General features: G+C 41.5%; 1 protein-coding gene across 3 annotated transcripts in view; it reads right to left on the reverse strand.

Annotated features, from left to right (window-relative positions):
* ATOH7 (atonal bHLH transcription factor 7) overlaps positions 1–6,230 on the reverse strand; it is a 30,980-nt gene extending 24,750 nt beyond the window's left edge. For 2 of the 3 annotated variants that reach the window (XM_075842692.1, XM_075842694.1), the window contains exons 1-2: positions 1,627–1,885; positions 723–835 (exon numbers count right to left, since the gene is read on the reverse strand). In XM_075842692.1, the coding sequence (XP_075698807.1) occupies positions 723–774 (52 nt within the window). In that variant the 5' untranslated portion in view covers positions 775–835; positions 1,627–1,885. Of the gene's footprint in view, positions 1–722; positions 836–1,626; positions 1,886–6,152 lie in introns of those variants that run through there. The other variant, XM_075842693.1, reaches the window with a different exon arrangement.
* Positions 6,231–19,590: the final 13,360 nt, after the last annotated feature.

Here is a 19,590-nt window from a genome sequence, read left to right on the forward strand (position 1 = left end):
ATATATATACACACACACATGTATACATGTATACATACATATACACACACACACACACACACACACACACAGGTGACAGCACTCTGCGAACACCAATGCCCCCTAAAACACTATATATAAATAAATATGCATTACTGCTGAATCTACTTACAATAGGGATGTTCTTAGATATATATATACATAAATTATATTGTATTTTTAATTAATTGAATCAGTAATGTGAAAAGTATGCTGCATTTTAGTTGAAAGGGGGTCAGATAATAAAAAAAAGTTAAAGTTTTTAAACTAAGACTTTGAAAAATAGCCCAGATATTTTGCATATTTCAGCAGCTCGGTTTATTTAGCATATGCTTGCCTGTATAATTAGTGTTTCTTCTGTACATGTCTGCAATTAGCACAACGGTGATTAATAAAATTACTCATCAAGCTTATTAGAACTGCAAAATAAGGTCTAACTAATTTGTCATTAATAAATCATGGCTTAATTAAGTACTCTGTTAAGTACAACCATATTTTCCACATCATATCCCAGCTGAGCTCATGTAATTTGTCTGTGCCTGGTAGACTAGAACTGCAATGTCCAATAAAATGGTCAAGTTACATAATGTGGATACACAAGGTCCCTACACTGTATGTGGAGAGATTAAGGGAAACACTACTTTTAATCAAAGTTTGTTAAATTCTCTCTCTAATGGCAATTCAAACCACAATACAGTACTTACCTGCAAGATTTCCTTGTTGTGTGGCTGCTTCCATGATCATTCTATGGTCCATTTGTTGACCTTTAGAGAAGTGCTTCCATTATCTAAGTGCTCTGTATACAGGAATGTCGCTCCTGTAGGGAGATGTAGGCAGAGGAAACGTTTATTAAAAATGAGCATCCAACCTTTCACTCACAGTCAAATAATAACACCAGTGTTTGCAGTTCCCAATGGCAGAATAAGCTTCCTTTCGAGTTCTCCATTTAAAGGGAGGTTTCCAAGTGCATTGGTGCCCACGAAGAAGAAAGGAACCATTCCCTCGATAATATGGTCTTATGGTTATGGGTTATCTAATATCCCTTGAGATCCAGAGTGATTCAGTGGTTAACACTTAATATTATAAATTGTACAGTATATTGCTTAGAATGGTAAAATGGATGAATGTGGTGGTCTCGGGCTGGAAAGTGTACCTTTTATTTAATCTAAATAGTTCTAGAATACTTTATAGCGGTGGATCTCTGGTTTTATGATTCGAAGCGCCAAATCTACTGCTTCCCTTGACACAGCCGTAGAGTTACATGACAAAATTACGAGTTCCTGCAGCTGCCACTAGCAGAAGTTAACTGCTTAGGGATTTATACAGCAACTTTGATTAGTGAAGAAAGCAATTTTTCTGTAGCATATATTACAGACTCCTCTCCCCTTCCCCCTGCAATCATCACTCACTCTGAATATACCGGTAAAATCTGACTTCAGTGAGCAAGAAATAAAGACAGATGATACATTTACTGAGGGATCAGGATACAGCTGCTGCCCATAGATGTCTATGGAGAGGGAATGAGGAGGGAGCAGCTGTATAGAAAGGGAGCAGCTGCAGAGTGAGAGACACAGACACACAAAAATGCCGCTGCTTCTACGGTCTCACCCCAGTGTTGGATTTACTCAGTACTGCTGTATAATATCCTCCATGCTGCTGCTGCTTCTGAGGTTGTGCTACAGAGAAAGAGGGGAGCAGGATCTCCTCTCTTCTCTGTGTGCTGTGTATGGAAGACATCATAGCAGTTAGACTGCCGACTCTGGAGCTCAGCTCAGGGAAAAAGGACGATTAGAGATGGCACCTGTAGAGGGGAAAACTGGTGATAAATGCAGGCTATAAGTCATATAATGGCCAGAAAAAGTGTTATTCCTCATGAACACACACGATGGCTTATTCCGAAGTTTCACCTGACACAATAGGTACACTTTAACGTTGTCTCCTGAATTGTTCAGTGGGGGTTTCAAGGATCTTTTAAATCCCAAATAACATACCAACCTCTCAAGTCAAATTTTACTTGGTTTTGGCTTATTCTGAAGACTTTTTTCCGCTGGATGATAATTGGTACTTTCATAGTTATATGACTGTGGGCCCAGGATTTATGAACCTACCCCTATATCTTATGTGTGGATGTTTCAAGGATCTTTCCACATAGAAACAAAACAGAAAAAACAAGAACAAAAAAAACTGCACCATAGGAAAAAGGGTAATAGATAGGCAGTACAAATGACAAATTACTGCATTGAGGCAAAAATGTGTTGATATAGCAGGCCATAGTTCACCTAGCCTACGCAAAGAACACATGTGCACACTGCAAAGCAGCATGGTGCCAAACTTCAAGATCATAAAAAAAAATTCTTAGTCCCCCCTGAAAGAGTACATTTCTACATGAATGCGGATATATTGTCATATCAGTGTACCTGCTCTTTAATATACGTAGACCTGAAATAAAAGTGAAGGAAATTGACCTAAATAGATAACACTAAGGAATCCAGGGATCAATATAGGATCTCCCATGAAACTTTAATAGAATATCAACTACAAATGCCTGATTGGTGGGGTTCTGTCCTCTGGGACCCTTTACCGATCATAAGAACAAAGTGCATAGAAGCCATAGCTGACAAAGAAGTTGTAGAATACTCTTGATGATACATGACGAGTATGCTCCCCTTATCAGGAGCAGAGCAACGGCTATAGTACACAGTCGCAGCCCCGCTCTTACGGCGGAGATCAGAGAAACCTATGATCTCGCTGTTTTATACTTTTGATGCTGATTGCAGCATACGAAGGGAGAGACTGAGAAGAAACCTTCTTTGCTCGAGTCACAGGGAACACCTGTGATGCAATAGGGGCCCATACCTTGCATAGGCAGACAGCCCAAGGTTCTTTGAAGGACCCCAGGGCTGTGTGCCCATATTCCCTGTTAGGGCATCCTTTGGTCCACAAGATAATGTACTGACATATCAATATTTTCCAGTACATTATAGTTAAAAAAATTAAATAAAAAAACAACTTATTAAATATAAGTCACAAGACATAAAATAAGACACACATATTTGGTATCCCGACAATCATAAAAAACTGCATAATAAATCGCATAACGTCATTTATGATGATCAGTGGTTAAAAAAAACAACAAAAAAAACTGGCAGAATTGCTTTTCTTTTGCAGTTTTCCCCAAATAAAAGTTAATAGAAATTAAACAATAATGCATATGTACCAAAAAAACAACACATAAATAAAGTACAGCTCATTCCGCCAAAAAAAACAAGACCTTATCCAGCTACGTCAAACAAAGAAAAGGTATGACCGCCTTAATGCAAATAGGCAAAATCAAAAAACTGTTCAGGTCATCAAGGCCAAAATTGACCTGGTTCTCAAAGGGTCTAAATGAGTGATTGGCTGCTTCCTCCAATTCACTATAAGGGTATGTTCACACGGCAGCGTCCGTAATGGCTGAAATTACGGGGCTGTTTTCAGGAGAAAACAGCCCCGTCATTTCAGCCGTAACGGCATGTGCAGGCGCTTGAACGCCGCGTCCTTTACGGACGTAACTGGAGCTGGTTTTCCATGGAGTCAATGGAAAATGGCTCCATTTACGTCTGAAGAAGTGACATGACACTTCTTTGGCGCGGGCGTCTATTTACGCGCCGTCTTTTGATAGCGACGCGTAAATATACGCCTCGTGTGAACAGACAAACGTCAGCCCATTGCTTTCAATGGGTAGATGTCAACGCTTTCAAGCCGTAATTTCGGACGTAACTCCAGGCGTAAAATGCCCGAATTACATCCGTAAATAGGCCGTGTGAACATACCCTAAGGCAGGGGTCTCAAACTCGGCCGGGTAAGTGGGCCGCATATAGAAAAAATGGGAAGTTGACGGGCCGCATTACTTTCAAATTTGATACAATACAAAATTATTGTTAATCAATTAGTTATTTGAACTACTATAACACTATATTACTAGAATAATAATACTACATTACTATAATAATAGCGCTAGGTTTAAAATTTGAGATATTTCTCCACGTGCTTATTTAAAAAATCCAGCTTTCCAGTCGCCAAGTGCAGTCCGGCGGCTCAGTTAGCACACATGTCAAAATTGGGCAGCCCCTTTTTAGATAGTGCCGCAGTGCCCTCTGTAGATGCTGCCGCAGTGCCCTCTGTGGATGCTGCCGCAGTGCCCTCTGTGGATAATGCAACACACCCCTAGATAAGGCCACAGTGCCCTCTGTAGATAAGGCCACAGTGCCCTCTGTAGATAAGGCCACAGTGCCCTCTGTAGATAAGGCCACAGTGCCCTCTGTAGATAAGGCCACAGTGCCCTCTGTAGATAATGCAACACACCCCTAGATAATGCCAGTGTCCTCTTCAGATACTGTCACACACCCACTTGTAGATAATGCCCCAGTGCCCTCTGTAGAGGCTGCCCCAGTGCCCTCTGTAGAGGCTGCCCCAGTGCCCTCTGTAGAGGCTGCCCCAGTGATGTCAGCGGCTTGCCCAGAGCTGGAGTCCCAGGCAGAGCGCTAGTAGGCTTTTCCTGGAACTCCAGCTGTGCTCCTGACATCACTGGGACTCCGGCTCTGGGGAAGCCCCAGACATCGCTGTTCATATGTGGACAGCGATGTCCGGGAATTCCACAGAGTCCCGGAGCAGAGCCGACACCAGCGCTCTGCTCGGGACTCCGGCTCTGGGGAAGCCCCAGACATCGCTGTTCATATGTGGACAGCGATGTCAGGGAATTCCACAGAGTCCCGGAGCAGAGCCGACACCAGCGCTCTGCTCGGGACCCCGGCTCTGGGGAAGCCCCAGACATCGCTGTTCATATGTGGACAGCGATGTCAGGGAATTCCACTATTCCACAGAGTCCAGGATCAGAGCCGACTCCAGCGCTCTGCTCCGCTCTGGGCAAGACCTTGACACACTGTCCATATATGGGCAGCGATGTCAGGGAATTCCACAGAGTCCCGGAGCAGAGCCTGTACTAGCGCTCTGCCCGGGACTCCGGCTCTGGGGAAGCCCCAGACATCGCTGTTCATATGTGGACAGCGATGTCAGGGAATTCCAGAGTCTCGGAGCAGAGCCGATACTAGCGGCTCTGTGTCCCGCGGGCCGTAGATGACAGCCCCAGGGGCCGCATGCGGCCCGCGGGCCGTGTGCTTGAGACCCCTGCCCTAAGGGTATGTTCACACGTAGTGACCAATTACGTCTGAAATACGTAGCTGTTTTCAGGCGAAAACAGCTCCTGATTTTCAGACGTTTTTATAGCAACTCGCGTTTTTCATGGCGTATTTTACGGATGTCATTGGAGCTGTTTTTCAATGGAGTCAATGAAAAACGGCTCCAAAAACATCCCAAGAAGTGACATGCACTTCTTTTTCACGGGTGTCTTTTTAAACGCCGTATTTTGACAGCGACGTGTAAAATTACACCTCGTGGGTACAGAACACCGTAAAACCCATTGCAAGTAATGGGCAGATGTTTGCAGGCTTATTAGGGGCGTTTTTTTTCAGGCGTAATTCGACACTTCCCTGCAACTTTGATAACTCCAAGACTGATCGTTTAATCAATGAGATGCCACGGTCAATAGTGGCCGCGGCATCTACGCTGTTCAAAATAGGGGGTCCTCTCCGTCACCCCAATCTTTTCCCTTTGCAGCGTAATTGCGGAGTGCCGAGTGTTGTCATGGCAGTCTTAGGGGCCTAATAAAGGCCCCCAGGTCTACAATCTTTACGCTCCTATTAGGCCTGATGGAGGCAGGACTTAATAAAAACTGGTAAAAATTACAATACGCTGCAGTACATAGGTATTGCAGTGTGTTGTACCAGTGATAAATAATCGCTTGTTTAAGTCTCCGAGGGGGGACTAAAAAAAGGTAAGTAAAGTTTTTTTAATATACATAAAAAATGAAAGAAAAAAAATATATATATTTTTCCCTAAAGTAATGTAAAAAATAAAATAAAAAAAATATAATTGGTATTGCTGTGGCCGTAAAAGTCTGAACTATTATAATATAACGTTATTTAATCTGCACGGTGGATGCTGTAGAAAAAAAAATGTAGTGTACAAAATTGTAGAGAAATATTTCATTGAGTTTCATTTATGACAGAATTCCATAGTAAGAGGTTTACGGTCACCTGGATGTTACTTTGCTTCTTGTTTTCCATCTTCTGTCCCAATATGTAAATGTGACTTAAGCCGATGCATTATTTTGGTGTACTCAGTGCTGTTGTATGCCAGATAAAGAAGAGCATTATTCACCACGTACAGTTGATGGCTTTTAGAGAACTCCTGCTTCTGAATGATAACAATCCCACAAAGAAAAGCTTTAGAACAAGACAATGAATGGCGGTTTTGTTTTCAGACCATGCCCCTCACGTGTTGTTTGAGATACACGTTGTATACACGCATTATGTGCGTATGGTGTTTGATAAAGGAGGTATAAATGGGACTGCAGCCTGTAAATGAATTGTACCAGGCAATGGATTCATAGGGCCGATAACATTTATACATAACGACCTGTGACTTTTACACAGAAAAAAACGAATTAGCCAAAAAATAACAAACAGCAAACGTTATATATGAGATCAGGTTATATTACATCGACTGTGACAAGACCTTTTGTATGTTACTGATGAAGAAATAGAACATTGTGGTTTTCCAGAAATCACCTTCAGCTGCAGAGATTGTGTTTCTGGCCATATTTTCAAAATACATTGTAATGGAACGTAATGTCCACACGGAAGCTGGATTTTAAGACAAGTTGTAACGAACCTGGTTCTGCGATGCCCAGAGAAAGAACTATAGAGGACCACACGTTTCACCAATAGCGATCCCTTTCCCCATGCCTGTGTTTAGGGTCCTGAGGCTCTATTAGCCAGGACTTAAATTCCCGTTAGTTGACCAGTAGTTAAAGGAGTTATCCGGAGACCTAAAACTGCCCACTATTAGTCCTAGAATAGGAATCCAAGTGACTTACCAACATACTTTAATTTTAAATTCTTTGTAGAAACGCCACCCGAAAGAACAATCACGTGATGTAGGGAGCTCTGTAGTTTCCTTCTACATGATGATGCGCCGACACAGCCCCACGTGACTTCTGCCTTCCCTTCTCCTGTTGTTGGTGTCGGCGCATCATCAATCAGGTGACATAGAGGAGCTGGCACTGTGTCCTCTCCTCTCTTAAAAGGGTTGTCCCACCAAACACATTTATCTCCTATCCACAGGATAGGAGATACATGTGTGATCGCTGGGGGTCCGACCGCTGGGACCCCCAGCAATAAGGAGAAGCATGGGACTTCCAGGGGTCTGTATCCAGAAGCGCCATAGAAGTGAATGGAGCGCAGTCACACATGCACACAAGCGCGACCGACTCTCCATTCATTTCTATGAAGCTGCTGGACACACAAGCCGGACACAGACCCTGGAAGTCCCTTGCTTCTCATGGAGCATTTTGGGGGACTTTCCGTCATGTCAGGGGGACTGAGTGCTTCGGTGACCGCGGGTCCTGCATGTCTCTGACTCGCAGCATCCAGCTGTTATCGATCACTTCTAAGTTCTTCAACTCGGAAAGCTGAATAATGGTCACAAGGCCAGCTGCGGTCAAGAACGGGGAATTAGAAGCCAAATACAGTACAGGGGAGCACAAATTTATACAAAGTCAGAAATTTGCTGTATTCAATAAATGTAGATAAATACAGTCCAGCTACCAAGGGGCTACATACAGGTAGCCAGTATTTATTGATTTGGCAAAAATAGTAGCGAGAATAGGCAAATCTAGGCAGAAGACTAAGCACAGGACATACATCACTGCAACTGGCAGCTAGAGGTTCAAACAAATGGGCTTTAAATAGTGTAGTCATTATACAATGGGGCAAATTTAGTACTGTGTCTGGGTTTAGAAAGTGTGGAAAACGTGCCAAATTTTGGTGCAGTTTTGATATTTGCTGTAAACATTTTCAAAAGAGTCCTGAAAAGGGGGAGTGGCTTAAACAATAAGGGGTGTGTCTTAAGATTCACCAATGTGCACCAAAAAAACTGGCGCAAAATTAGCCAAATCAAAAGTGGTACAAGGAAGAGAAGAGTGTCTAATAGGTCATGCAAGATGTGCCAAAATGATCATACAGTGTGATAAATTTGGTGCATTTTGTGACAGACTGGTCTAAGTTTACGCTGTGTTTTAGACAGAATTAGTAAATGTGGGCTAATGTACCCAGACCACAAATGTTACACAGTTGAAATTTTGAAGTAATAGCTGACTCTCAGATTTCCACTGTGGTTTTTCAATTAAACAGCCTTGTTTCTACATGCAGATTAGCCATAATCTGTGTGTGTGGCTACCAGGGGCGGATTAAGGGTACCATAGGCCCTGGGCACTTTTTCAAGTCTGCCACCCCCCCCCCCCCCCAGAACTCTTTAGACGGCCACAGATCTGGCACGTTTTTAAATCTACTGTAAAGGCAGAATGAGCCATAGAAAATAGAGAAAGCAGAAAAACGTTATTTTTTTATTTTTACGTCAATAAAGTGTTGTGTGGAGGATTATTTTTTTGCGGGAGGAGTTGTAGTTTTTATTGGCACCATTTAAAGTACCATATAATGGGTGAATTGGAAAAAAACTGATTCCTCCATGTTTTTTTGGGTTTCGTTTTCACTGTATATATTTACCTTCTCTTAAGGTAAAAGTAGCTTTAACATCTACTTTTACCTTAAGAGAAGGTCAATATATGCAGCCCTAGAACCAAGCTCAGTACAAATATACAGACCCAGAACCAAGCTCAGTACATATATACAGCCCCAGAACTAAGCTCAGTACATAAATACAGCACCAGAAGCAAGCTCAGTACATATATACAACACCAGAACAAAGCTCAGTACATAAATACAGCCCCAGAACCAAGCACAGTACATATATGCAGCTCTCAAACTAAGCTCAGTACACATATACAACACCAAAACCAAGCTCAGCACATAAATACAACACCAGCACAAATACAGCTCTATTTAGTGCAACTCCTGCCGTATAGGTTTGTACGGCATAAAACTATAGCTCCCAACATGAGCCGAATAATGGTAAGGACATGCTGGGAGATGCTGTTTCACAAAACAAAATCATACCACCGATCATCTCGCTGCAGATCATACAGTGACTACAGTACTGACTAGAGGCAGAATAAACATTTACATTAAGTGATTCACTGGTGACGTCTTTTCAGATACTAGTTGTTCTTTTTCTCTTTTCTTCTCCATCCGGTCCCAACCTCTATGATGACTTCTCCTGGCCACAGCCCATTTCTGCAGTTTGCCGCTCAGATAAACGAAGATAAAATTCTCAGGGTGCCACACACTACGCCCCTAAATATAATAGCGCCATACACTGCACCTCTAATTATAATAGCACCATACAATGTGTCCCCCCCACACAGTGCTCCCTGTAGAGAGTGCCCCCATAGAGCCCCCTGTAGAATGTGTCCCCCATAGAGCCCCCTGTATATAGTGCCCCCATAGATCCCCTTGTAGATAGTGCCCCACATATAGCCCCCTGTAGCTAGTGCCACACATATGGCCCCCTGTAGATAGCACTCTACATACAGCCCCATGTAGATAGCGCTCTACATATAGCCCCCCTGTAGATAGCACTCTACATATAGCTCCCCTGTAGACAGTGCTCTACATGTAGCCCCACCTGTAGATAGTGCTCCACATATAGCGCCCCATGTATATTGTGCCCCACATATAGCCCCCGTGTAGATAGAGCCCTACATTAAGCCATCCTGTAGATAGTGTCCCACATACACTACCCTGTAGATTGTGTCCCACATATAGCTCCCCCCGTAGATAATGCCACTCACAATTTTAAGTAAAAAAAACAAAACAACTTTACATACCTTGATCCCGTCACCACGCCGTCCTGTGTCAATGCAGGCCTGCTCTCTTCTGAGCAGGTCTGCTGGGGCTGAAGGGCGTAAGCGTAGTTGAAGACGCTGATTGGCAGGGCAGAATGACACCCCGCCAAACAGCACCTTTCAACAACAGAAACAGCGCGATGACATCATCGTACCGCTAGCGTCGTTGAAAGGTGCTGGTTGGCAGGGCAAAATGACTTGCCTTGTCAATCAGCGCCTTTCAACAAGAAAATCGTCGCAAAGACTTTATTGCGCCACTAGCTTCATTGAAAGGCGCTGATTGACAGGGCACAATGACTTGCCCCGCCAATCAGCGCCTTTCAACAACGGAAGCGCTAGGGTCATTGAAAGGCGCCAATTGGCGGGGCAAGTCATTCTGCCCTGCCAATCAGTGTCATTGTAAGGCGCTGAATGGTCGGGCAAGGAATGTGCCCGGCCATTCAGGGCTTGTGCATGTAATTGTATCTGCGTCCTATAGACGCAGATACAATTAGTGCAAGAGGGGGTGGCGGCTCATGTAATGTCATGGACGGTGCGGCTCTGCCCATACCCATGTGGGTAGACAGCCCAGGGTCCATTGAAGGAACATTACAGGGCATACTTAATAATCACTACTTATACATTTTTTCTAAAGTAATACTTACAAATAAGTACACAGGTGAATGTACTTGCATATATGTATGCCAGTACATTATGTAAATATATTCTTAATACTAAAAATGGGCTAAAAATATTAATAAAAATGGGCTAATTTTTTTTTTACATTTGAAATAACCATTGAAATATTTTAATGTATGTAAAATAATAAAATGCAGCAACTCTTCAGTATAATAGTTTTAATTAAGACTATATGCAGATTTGTGTATACAGCTCATATGCAGATCTATGTGTCTCCATGGAATAGCAGGGTACAAATGGAGTGGAGTGGAGTAATATGACTGCTGGGTCACACTAAACACATGGTTTGTTTGTAGTTTATAAACATTTAAACAAAGAGTAGGTCTGCATAGGAGCTATATACACAAATGGATGAAAGTATTAAATAAACTTTATTTTTGTCTTGCCATAGCCAACCAGATATATGCCTTTTTTTGTTTGTACCATTGTCTTGCTGCCTAACAGAATTTGCACTTTAGCTTATGGACAGTTGCAAGTTGCTCAGACCCAGAGGCAACAAAGCATTCCCACTACATCACCACCACCATGTAGGACTATGGGCATGATGCAGTTCCTCTAAAATGCTGTAGTTATGCTACAGAAAACAATTAAAACTATGTTGTCCACTTTTGAATTGTATACCATGCACTGGAGGCAAGGAACCACTGGACATACAGGCATGAACTAAACCGTTATACAAATGAGAAGTATCAGACACTACACCGCAAGACACCAATAAAAAACGGTCAAAAAACAGCACATAATCACAGCACTTAAAGGCACAGTGCATAAAGGAACCATGCTCTGGCATATATAAAAAGTATACAATATACGTACTTAGAGGAGTTTTCCAGTCCTAAGAAATCTATGACCGTGAGTCAGAGTCCGACTCCCAGCACCTCCGCCGATCAGCTGTTTTAAAGGGGCACCATCAAAACAACCGATCGGCAGGAGTGCTGAAAGTCGGATTTCGATCGATGAGATATGGATGGCCTATCCTGAGGATAGGTTATCGATTTCTTAAGACTGGAAAACCTCTTTCAGTACTGTTTAAAGGGGGTTTTACACTGGACGATTGCTGATAATTGCCGTAAACAGGGGAACGATCAGCAGATAAAAGAGCAAACGCACGATCATCTGCTGGTCGTATTTTTTGAAAAAAGTAAAAGATTATTGTTGTCAGCAGCAGCACATCTCCCTGTGTAAACAGGGAGACGCGCTGCCGACATGATAATAATGTATGGGGTCTAACGATCGGAGTGACAACCGCTCATCCCCATCCTTAGCTCCGTGTGACAGGAGCAAACGAGCGCCGATCCGCTTATCCGCGTAAGAGGGCCTTAAGAGTTTGAAATTCAACCCCACATTCTAAGGCCTCAGGCACACGAACTTATTTTTTTCCTCCCGTAAATACTGGCGTAAATATGGGTACTTTGTCTCACGTATTCGACCCATATTCCACCAGTCTTTACGGACCCGTGCCCGTAAATACGGGCCCGTTGTCACCAGTGTTCCACCCGTATTTACGGACCCGCTTTCTCTGCAAAATTGCACTGCACTAATCGGCAGCCCCTTCTCCCTATCAGTGCTGGATAGAGAGAAGGGGCAGCGATTTCGGGCAGAGTTTCCACAGCGGAACGCAGCGATTGTAAGTAAAAGAAGTTCATATGTGCCCCGGTCTTGGTGACGCGTCCCTCTGTTGACATCCAGTCCGACCTCCCAGGATGACGGGAGCGTTGCTAGGCGACGTCAGGGGATAGTCACTGTCCAGGGTGCTGAAAGAGTTAACTGATCAGCAGTAACTCTTTCAGCACCCGGGACAGTGACTACCACTGGAGTTAATAGTATTAAAAGTTAACCTACCCAGAACTCCCTGCTTCTTCTTCCAGTCCGGCGTCCCGGGATGACGTTTCATCCCATGTGAACGCTGCAGCCAATCACAGGCTGCAATGGTCACATGCACTGCAGCGTCACCCAGGGAGGTCGGACTCTATGTCAAAAGAGGGACGCGTCACCAAGATAACAGCCAGGGTATGTATGTTCTTTTACTTTCAATCGCTGCGGAAACTCTGCCCGAAAGGGCTGCCCCTTCTCTCTATCCAGCACTGATAGAGGGAAGGGCTGCCGATTAGTGCAGAGAAAACGGGTCCGTAAATACGGGTGGAATACTGGTGACAACGGACCCGTGTTTACGGGCACGGGTCCGTAAATACTGTTGGAATACGTGTCAAATACATGTGACAAAGGACCCGTATTTACGCCAGTATTTACGGCAGGAAAAAAATACGTTCGTGTGAATGGGGCCTTACACGCACAAAAAATCCTTCATCTGCGTCCATACTCTATTCTCTATTTTAGAATTATTTCACCCAGGTCAAATTAAGTGTCAACTGGTTATATAAAAAGTAAACACAACATTCATTCATTCATTCATTGGATTACATGTGCTCGATTAACAAATTTCTAGTTTTTATCATGAGCTTGAGTAGAAACAACATAAAATAGAAATACAGCTTTTTATAGCCCTAATGTTCTTGACAAAGGATATAAAATTAATCGCAGGATTCAAGAGGAACTCAGCAGAAAAGCAATAACAGGAAAACCTCAAATGAAATATATGTAGCCCTGCTGTCACTGGAGCAATTGGTTTCAGGGAAGAGATGAGGTTGTTTATTTGCTTAAGTATTTGAAATACTCTCGAGACAAACTCAAGGTCATTAAGAAGAAGCCTCAATGATTCCAACCTTATTTATAAAATAACATTAAGCGGCATTAGAAACACAACACTATAGCCATGCAGACTAATGTCTTGTATTTCTAGAAATGACATGCTTTTAGTTTGTGGTTGCTTTACTGTATGTTGGAAAAACTGATCCCGATCATTTGTTTGGTTTTAGATATTTAAATGTGCCAATTCAAAGAAAAGATATTCCTTACAAATTTATTGTTACTAAAATGTTGTACCAGGCCAGACCTGCTAGCTGTCACATGACCTCATCATCCAATGGCTGTAGCACTATACACATACTCTGCAATGTGACCTTAGGACACTTTGGTTCAAGTCTAAATATACTTTACTATCTATTAGCAAACTATATAGAGAAATATACAGGGAAAACAAACACTTCTCATTGGATGTCATATCTCATTTTCAATTGACGATAATTACTGCCATTATAAAAACACAGAAAAAGGCCATACTTACTAAATGGGTTGGTAGACCACAGTTCCCAACAGGACGCAAACAAGTCAAAAATGCTTCAGAGGGAGAGGGCTCAGGTGCATTAAATAGTAACATCCACTCCCACTAGTTTTGAGGGGAGGGGCTGCTCAGTGCTATCACTACACACAACCAAAGCTTCAAATAATGTGCCAGTTTTCCTCTTTTATTGTAGACAGACAGACTCTATTGTGTTGACTGTTGCATGTAAACAAGAATCTTTTTCAATCATCAGCAAAGGAATGAATGCCCAATGTTAGAGTCAAATCAGTAAATTCCCAACCACGGGTTATTCCCCATGAAAATATTTCCCCTTCTGTCTATGCTCTTCCTACTGTAAAAAGTCAGCGCTCTTGCTGTTGCCTTTCTAACCAGGTTCCAAGGAGGGGACACTGCACCTGGCAATATATGAGAAAAAGAAGCACATTTTTTTTTACTCTGTAAGCTTCTAATTCTAGCAGAGAGTTCTTCACTTAGCTGCTTTAGCTGATCATGGAGAGAATACCGAAGGGGCTAGGTTTAGTTAAATGGTCACTAACATTTTAACAAACTTTGCATAAGTAAATAATACAAGCGAATATAACAAACGTTGTAATATATCTTATTAGCGAAAATGTCTCTCTCTTCCCCTATCCTAACTATTCACTAACTCTGAATGTATTGCTTTTTCCATCTCCTCAATACAAGACAATCAGCTCACTGAGGGATCAGGTTACAGCTGCCCATAGAAGTCTTTAAGGAGGGAGGGTGGAGCAGGAGCAAAGTGAGAGACAGGCATAGAGACACACAGAGACGCTGTTACAGCTTTCCATTAAGTGTTATATCTCATCCTAGTGCTGGATTCACAGCTGCACTTGTTATAATTGCTGTATAATGTCCTTCATGCTGCTGCAGCTTCTATATACTGCATAGGATAGAGATGGGAGAGCAGGATTCAACTCTTCTCTGTGTGCAGGGTATAGAAGACATGATAACCTTTAGGCCCCACCCACTAGCACAAGGAAAACTGAGAATTAGAGATAGAGCCTGCAGAGGGGAAAACTGCAAAAAAAATGCAGGCTACAATTCATATAATGGCCAGAAATAGAGTTATTCCACATGTACACATATATCATAGCTCATTCTGAAAAGTCACCTGAAAGGTTTAAAGGGGTGCTTTGCAGGCAGGGCAATGAAGGGCAGATTCTCACAGCTAGAGATGGAGCAGCATTAGCCAATTTAAATCTGTTGTTCGCAAGCTCAAAGCACTGGATAGGCAAGGAGGAGGGGGGGGGGGGGCAAATTGATGCCTCCAGAAAAATATATAGTATTTATTTTTTATTTTTGCCTGTATAAAAAGAAATCGCATAGACGCTTTGATTATTTATACTCCCTGTGCCTCAGAAGACACAAACTTTTAGCTAAAACCATGTTGTGGGGAGTGCAGGGCCGCCATAAGGAATTTCTAGACACCATACACCCAAAGAGATTAGGCCCCCCTCAATTACCGGGGGTGGGCAACAGAAAGTGTAGCGCTAATGTTTGTACGCTATACGCAGTAACTGATTTTACTGGAGCAGTTAGTGACCAGGTTGATAACCTGGACTTTGTATGGGAGCACGAACCGAAAATGTGGGTGGCTGTCCATGGCCGTCCGTGGCAGCAATCATGGTCTGTGATTACGGGCACGGCCGTGTGCATGAACCTAACTAACGCTGGGACCCTAAAAGAAATGTTTAAAGTTACCAAGAAGTGGGCGGGCCCCTTTTTCCAGCATGGTGACCGGGCCCCTGACTGCAGTACCAGCTGTACTGCCCTGATGGTGGCCTTGGGGGAGTGCGGAAAGACTACATGATGCAGTAAAGAGAAGCTGGAATTCTGCTGTTGACAGGTAAGCAGAGTGATCATGGGGAATAAGTAATATTTATTTATAAAATACATAGAGCAATATGACTATGTGGTTAAACCAGAGTCCTTTTAAAGGGAATGTGTCATGTATTTGATCAGATCGAATTCTGTCGAAATATTGTGTTCTGTTTTCAAATGTTGTCATTTTTTTTTTTTTCTTTTAAGAAGTGTATGACACTGATTAGTCACTGATTGGTCAGCGTCATACACTTCTCTGTACAACGCCCAGTTGGTAAAAAGTAAAAACACGCCCAGTTGTCCATTGAGAAACTCATCAGCATAAATCTAAACTAGCTCATAACTTGCTCAAAAATGATAATTTTTCAAAATAAAAACCACTGCTGTTATCTACATTACAGCGCCAATCAGATTATGTAGGAGATAGGGCACCAATAATCTGGTGACAGAGCCTCTTTACGGTACAAAATAACTCTTTCATTACTAAAGGGTAAATAGATCAACCCAGTGGCAGAACATTTGGAAATGTTGGGATCTCTCTTAGTAAATGATACATTTCTTTTTTTAGATTTTTTTTTGAGGGGTGGTGGGAGGGGGGTATTTGTTGTATTTGACAAATTATTACATATAAATTTAAACAAAGAGGGGGGGGGGGGAAATGAAGGCACTTTCCAGTATTTATTTGTATATACATTTTTACAGTCAGATACTTTTGTCCTACTGCAATCTGGGGATGATTTCAAAAGCTTCTTGACTTCCATAGAGATGCTAGTACTAATACTGGTGGATACTCCTATAGGCAGTGAGCGTCTTTGGCTATAAAGTAGTGCAGGGTATGTAAACCATGCACTAGACTCTGAACTACAACACCTAGTATCTTCTAATCTACTGTAGGTCTAGGTCTTCAAACCTACTTAGCAGTCATTATGTATTTTTTTATTCAAATTTTTTAAAATATTATTTTGACTCCGGTTATAGCATTATTTGTAAGACAAGTGTAAGCCATGTAGACGTGTTTATTTATGATTTATTTTTTTTTAGGCTTGTGTATCAAGTTTAACGATTGACAATATCATAATTTAGTATTTGTTGCAACTGCTCATACCATACATATAAAATTTTGAGACTTTTTTTATAAGTTATTTTAGCGCTTCCTGCTTTTGAAGATATGTCAAGTCTTCAAAACTCAAAATATGAGAAAAATAAATCAGTGACCTTTCTTGTAGACAGAAGTGTACAGCAGCAAATAACATGAATTTTATGTAATGTCACTCGGCAGAGGCAAAATTGGGCTTACTTAGTTTACTAGGTTAGGTTACTTACTTTAGACAGGAAATCTATTTACAGTCGAAATCACACAGTTATACACCTGTCTTAGGAAGGTATGTTAGATGCATTCCTACTGGTTGCATGAAGAATATAAATATTAAACTGCTGTCCCTGTACTATCATCTGAGACAATCTGTTTTTTAGAATTGCTTGTTCTGTCCTACAGACAATAGCCAGTATGAATGACACTATAAAAAGACCTGTGCACTCCCAGATCTGTTAGAGTCTGGTGTCGGAGCGGAGTCTAATCTATATCAGAGCTGACCCGAGTACAAGAGCCAGCAACATAAAAAGAAACATGAACCCTGCCAAGCTCAGAAGCCGCACAGAAAATCAGTTCAGAGCTCATGAAGAACAAGAAATGGATAATTTAGGGAAAAAGGCTTGGGATAACCCAGCCTATGATGGTTCTCCATCTCCAAAGATCAAAGCCATATATAACCCCAAAACTGTTTTGGAAAACCCATATGACAGTATGGACAACTTGGGAGACCCACCACCTTACCAGGAAGAAAAGGATCATAAGAAGGGTAACCTGTGCTCGCAATGCTGTGCCCACATTGCCCATGGCATTAGAGGTAGGTAGATTAAGATTTACACAAATTATGTAAAGTGAATCAAAACTGTTTCATATGTTATTATTTGTGAATTCTTTTGATAATTCATAATTTTTAATCAGTGTTCATCTGCTAATTACTCAAATTTATTATATGAGTAAGTCATATGGAATATACAGAAAGAACAATCATTGCTGAGCAAATGTCAAAAATTCTGTTTTATATTATATTATATTGTCTGCTTTATAAAAATACACAGAGCTTGACCGACATTTGATTTATAAAGCGGAATTATATAATGAGAATTCATAATAATTAGCACTGACATTATGGTTTTTAAAACAATGGATATTTTTCCTGAAATTTTAGGGAATAATGGAAAAAGAACAGTGAAATTCCTAATGTTGTCCCGATCTACCTGATAGTTACAGCTATATAATGGAGTTAATACAATAATTGTGAAATAGAAAGAGTTGAACGAAAACTTTGATGTATTATTCGACAGTTATTTTTACACCCGTGAGATCATACTATTATTTTATTGACATTGAATACCACCTATGATACAATGTGTGCCCCCGGTAGGCCTATAGTCTGTAGAATTAAGAATTAATCACAGCCCTGCAGATACTTTTGTGTTTTGCCATGTGTTCTGTATATGAGTCAGCACTTCTGGTTCAGTTGAATGCTACATGTGTGTGTTCTGCTTATATCTTTAAATAATCTCCAAATAATATTTATTTCTAAAAATGTATCCACTTTATCTTTTCTGAATTATTACTGGTGCACGGAGTGCCTGATGTAAAATATACATTTTTGGGCAAGGTTCTCTTTTGGGTGTTGTGTTCTACAAAAGGGTTATTCTAGCTTCCCAGATGATACAATTGAAGATGAATATTTGTAATAATCTACTCTGAATGTTCACCGAAGTTCTCATGCTTTATTTTAAAATGTTTTTTTAATACGGATATATTCAGTTATTACCTATTTATTAAAAAGAAGGGACAGATTCATTGATCTATTCAACTTGAAGCATGCTAAGATGATCTGGGTACGCAAGTCCCACAATCACAACTTTACTGGGTATTTTTACTTCTGATTACTACCAGAACCTTATATTCAACTTGGTAAATATTTACTATAAATATTACCTATATTATACGACTGTTCGTTTTAGATCCTAAAATAGTCCGGGGCTATTATGTTGAAAGAGGTACTATGCGTCGGAGATGTCCTGTTTTACTCAATATTTGTGCGGAATGTCATCAATATAAAGGGCTTAGCTTTGCAAATTAGGACTGGTAAGGTGCTGCATCATTTCTAGGTTGCACGTTTCTGCAAAATAAGTTACGGAAATTAAGATTCTGGTTGCAAACGGTTTTAAGCAGGTTATTAGCAAATAAAGCTATATTAGTATAAAACCATATTTTATGTTCTTTCTATTCATTCCAGGTCTGAGCAAGTACTTTGCTACAATTTGACTGATCGGTAATAGTTATCAAATATGAACCCTTTGCCAACATTTGACATATACTTTCATCGTACCTAGCAAGGGGAAGTATGGAGCGGGCTCACGGGCTGGGCCCACTCCATACGTAGCTAGTGTCAGCTGTATGTACAGCTGACACTTCACTGCAACAAGTTGGATCCTGCTCATTTAACCCCTTAGATGCCACGGTGAATAGCGACCGCGTCATCTAAGCCTTTAGAAAGAGGGGGGCGGGCCCCACTAACGCACAGCGACACAAACAAGGGGTGCCGATGGTTGTCATGGCAGCCACCTAATGAAGGCTTCCAAGTCTGCCATCTTTGTGCTCCTAGTAAGCCCTGCTGAAGGCAGGGCTTAATAGGAGCCTGTAAAAACCATGATATACTGCAATACATTAGTACTGCAGTAGAACGTGCAACTGATTAAATGATGGTACAAGTCCCCTAGGGGGACTAATTAAAAAAAAAAAAGTAAAAAAGGTTTTTCATGTACAAAAAAATATTAAAACGTAAAAAAACAACAACTTTTACCATTTTCTCCCTAAAGCATTCTAAAAAATAAAAAAATAAAACAG

This window comes from Rhinoderma darwinii, chromosome 11, assembly GCF_050947455.1.
Source record: "Rhinoderma darwinii isolate aRhiDar2 chromosome 11, aRhiDar2.hap1, whole genome shotgun sequence".
In the NCBI taxonomy this organism is placed as follows: domain Eukaryota; kingdom Metazoa; phylum Chordata; class Amphibia; order Anura; family Rhinodermatidae; genus Rhinoderma; species Rhinoderma darwinii.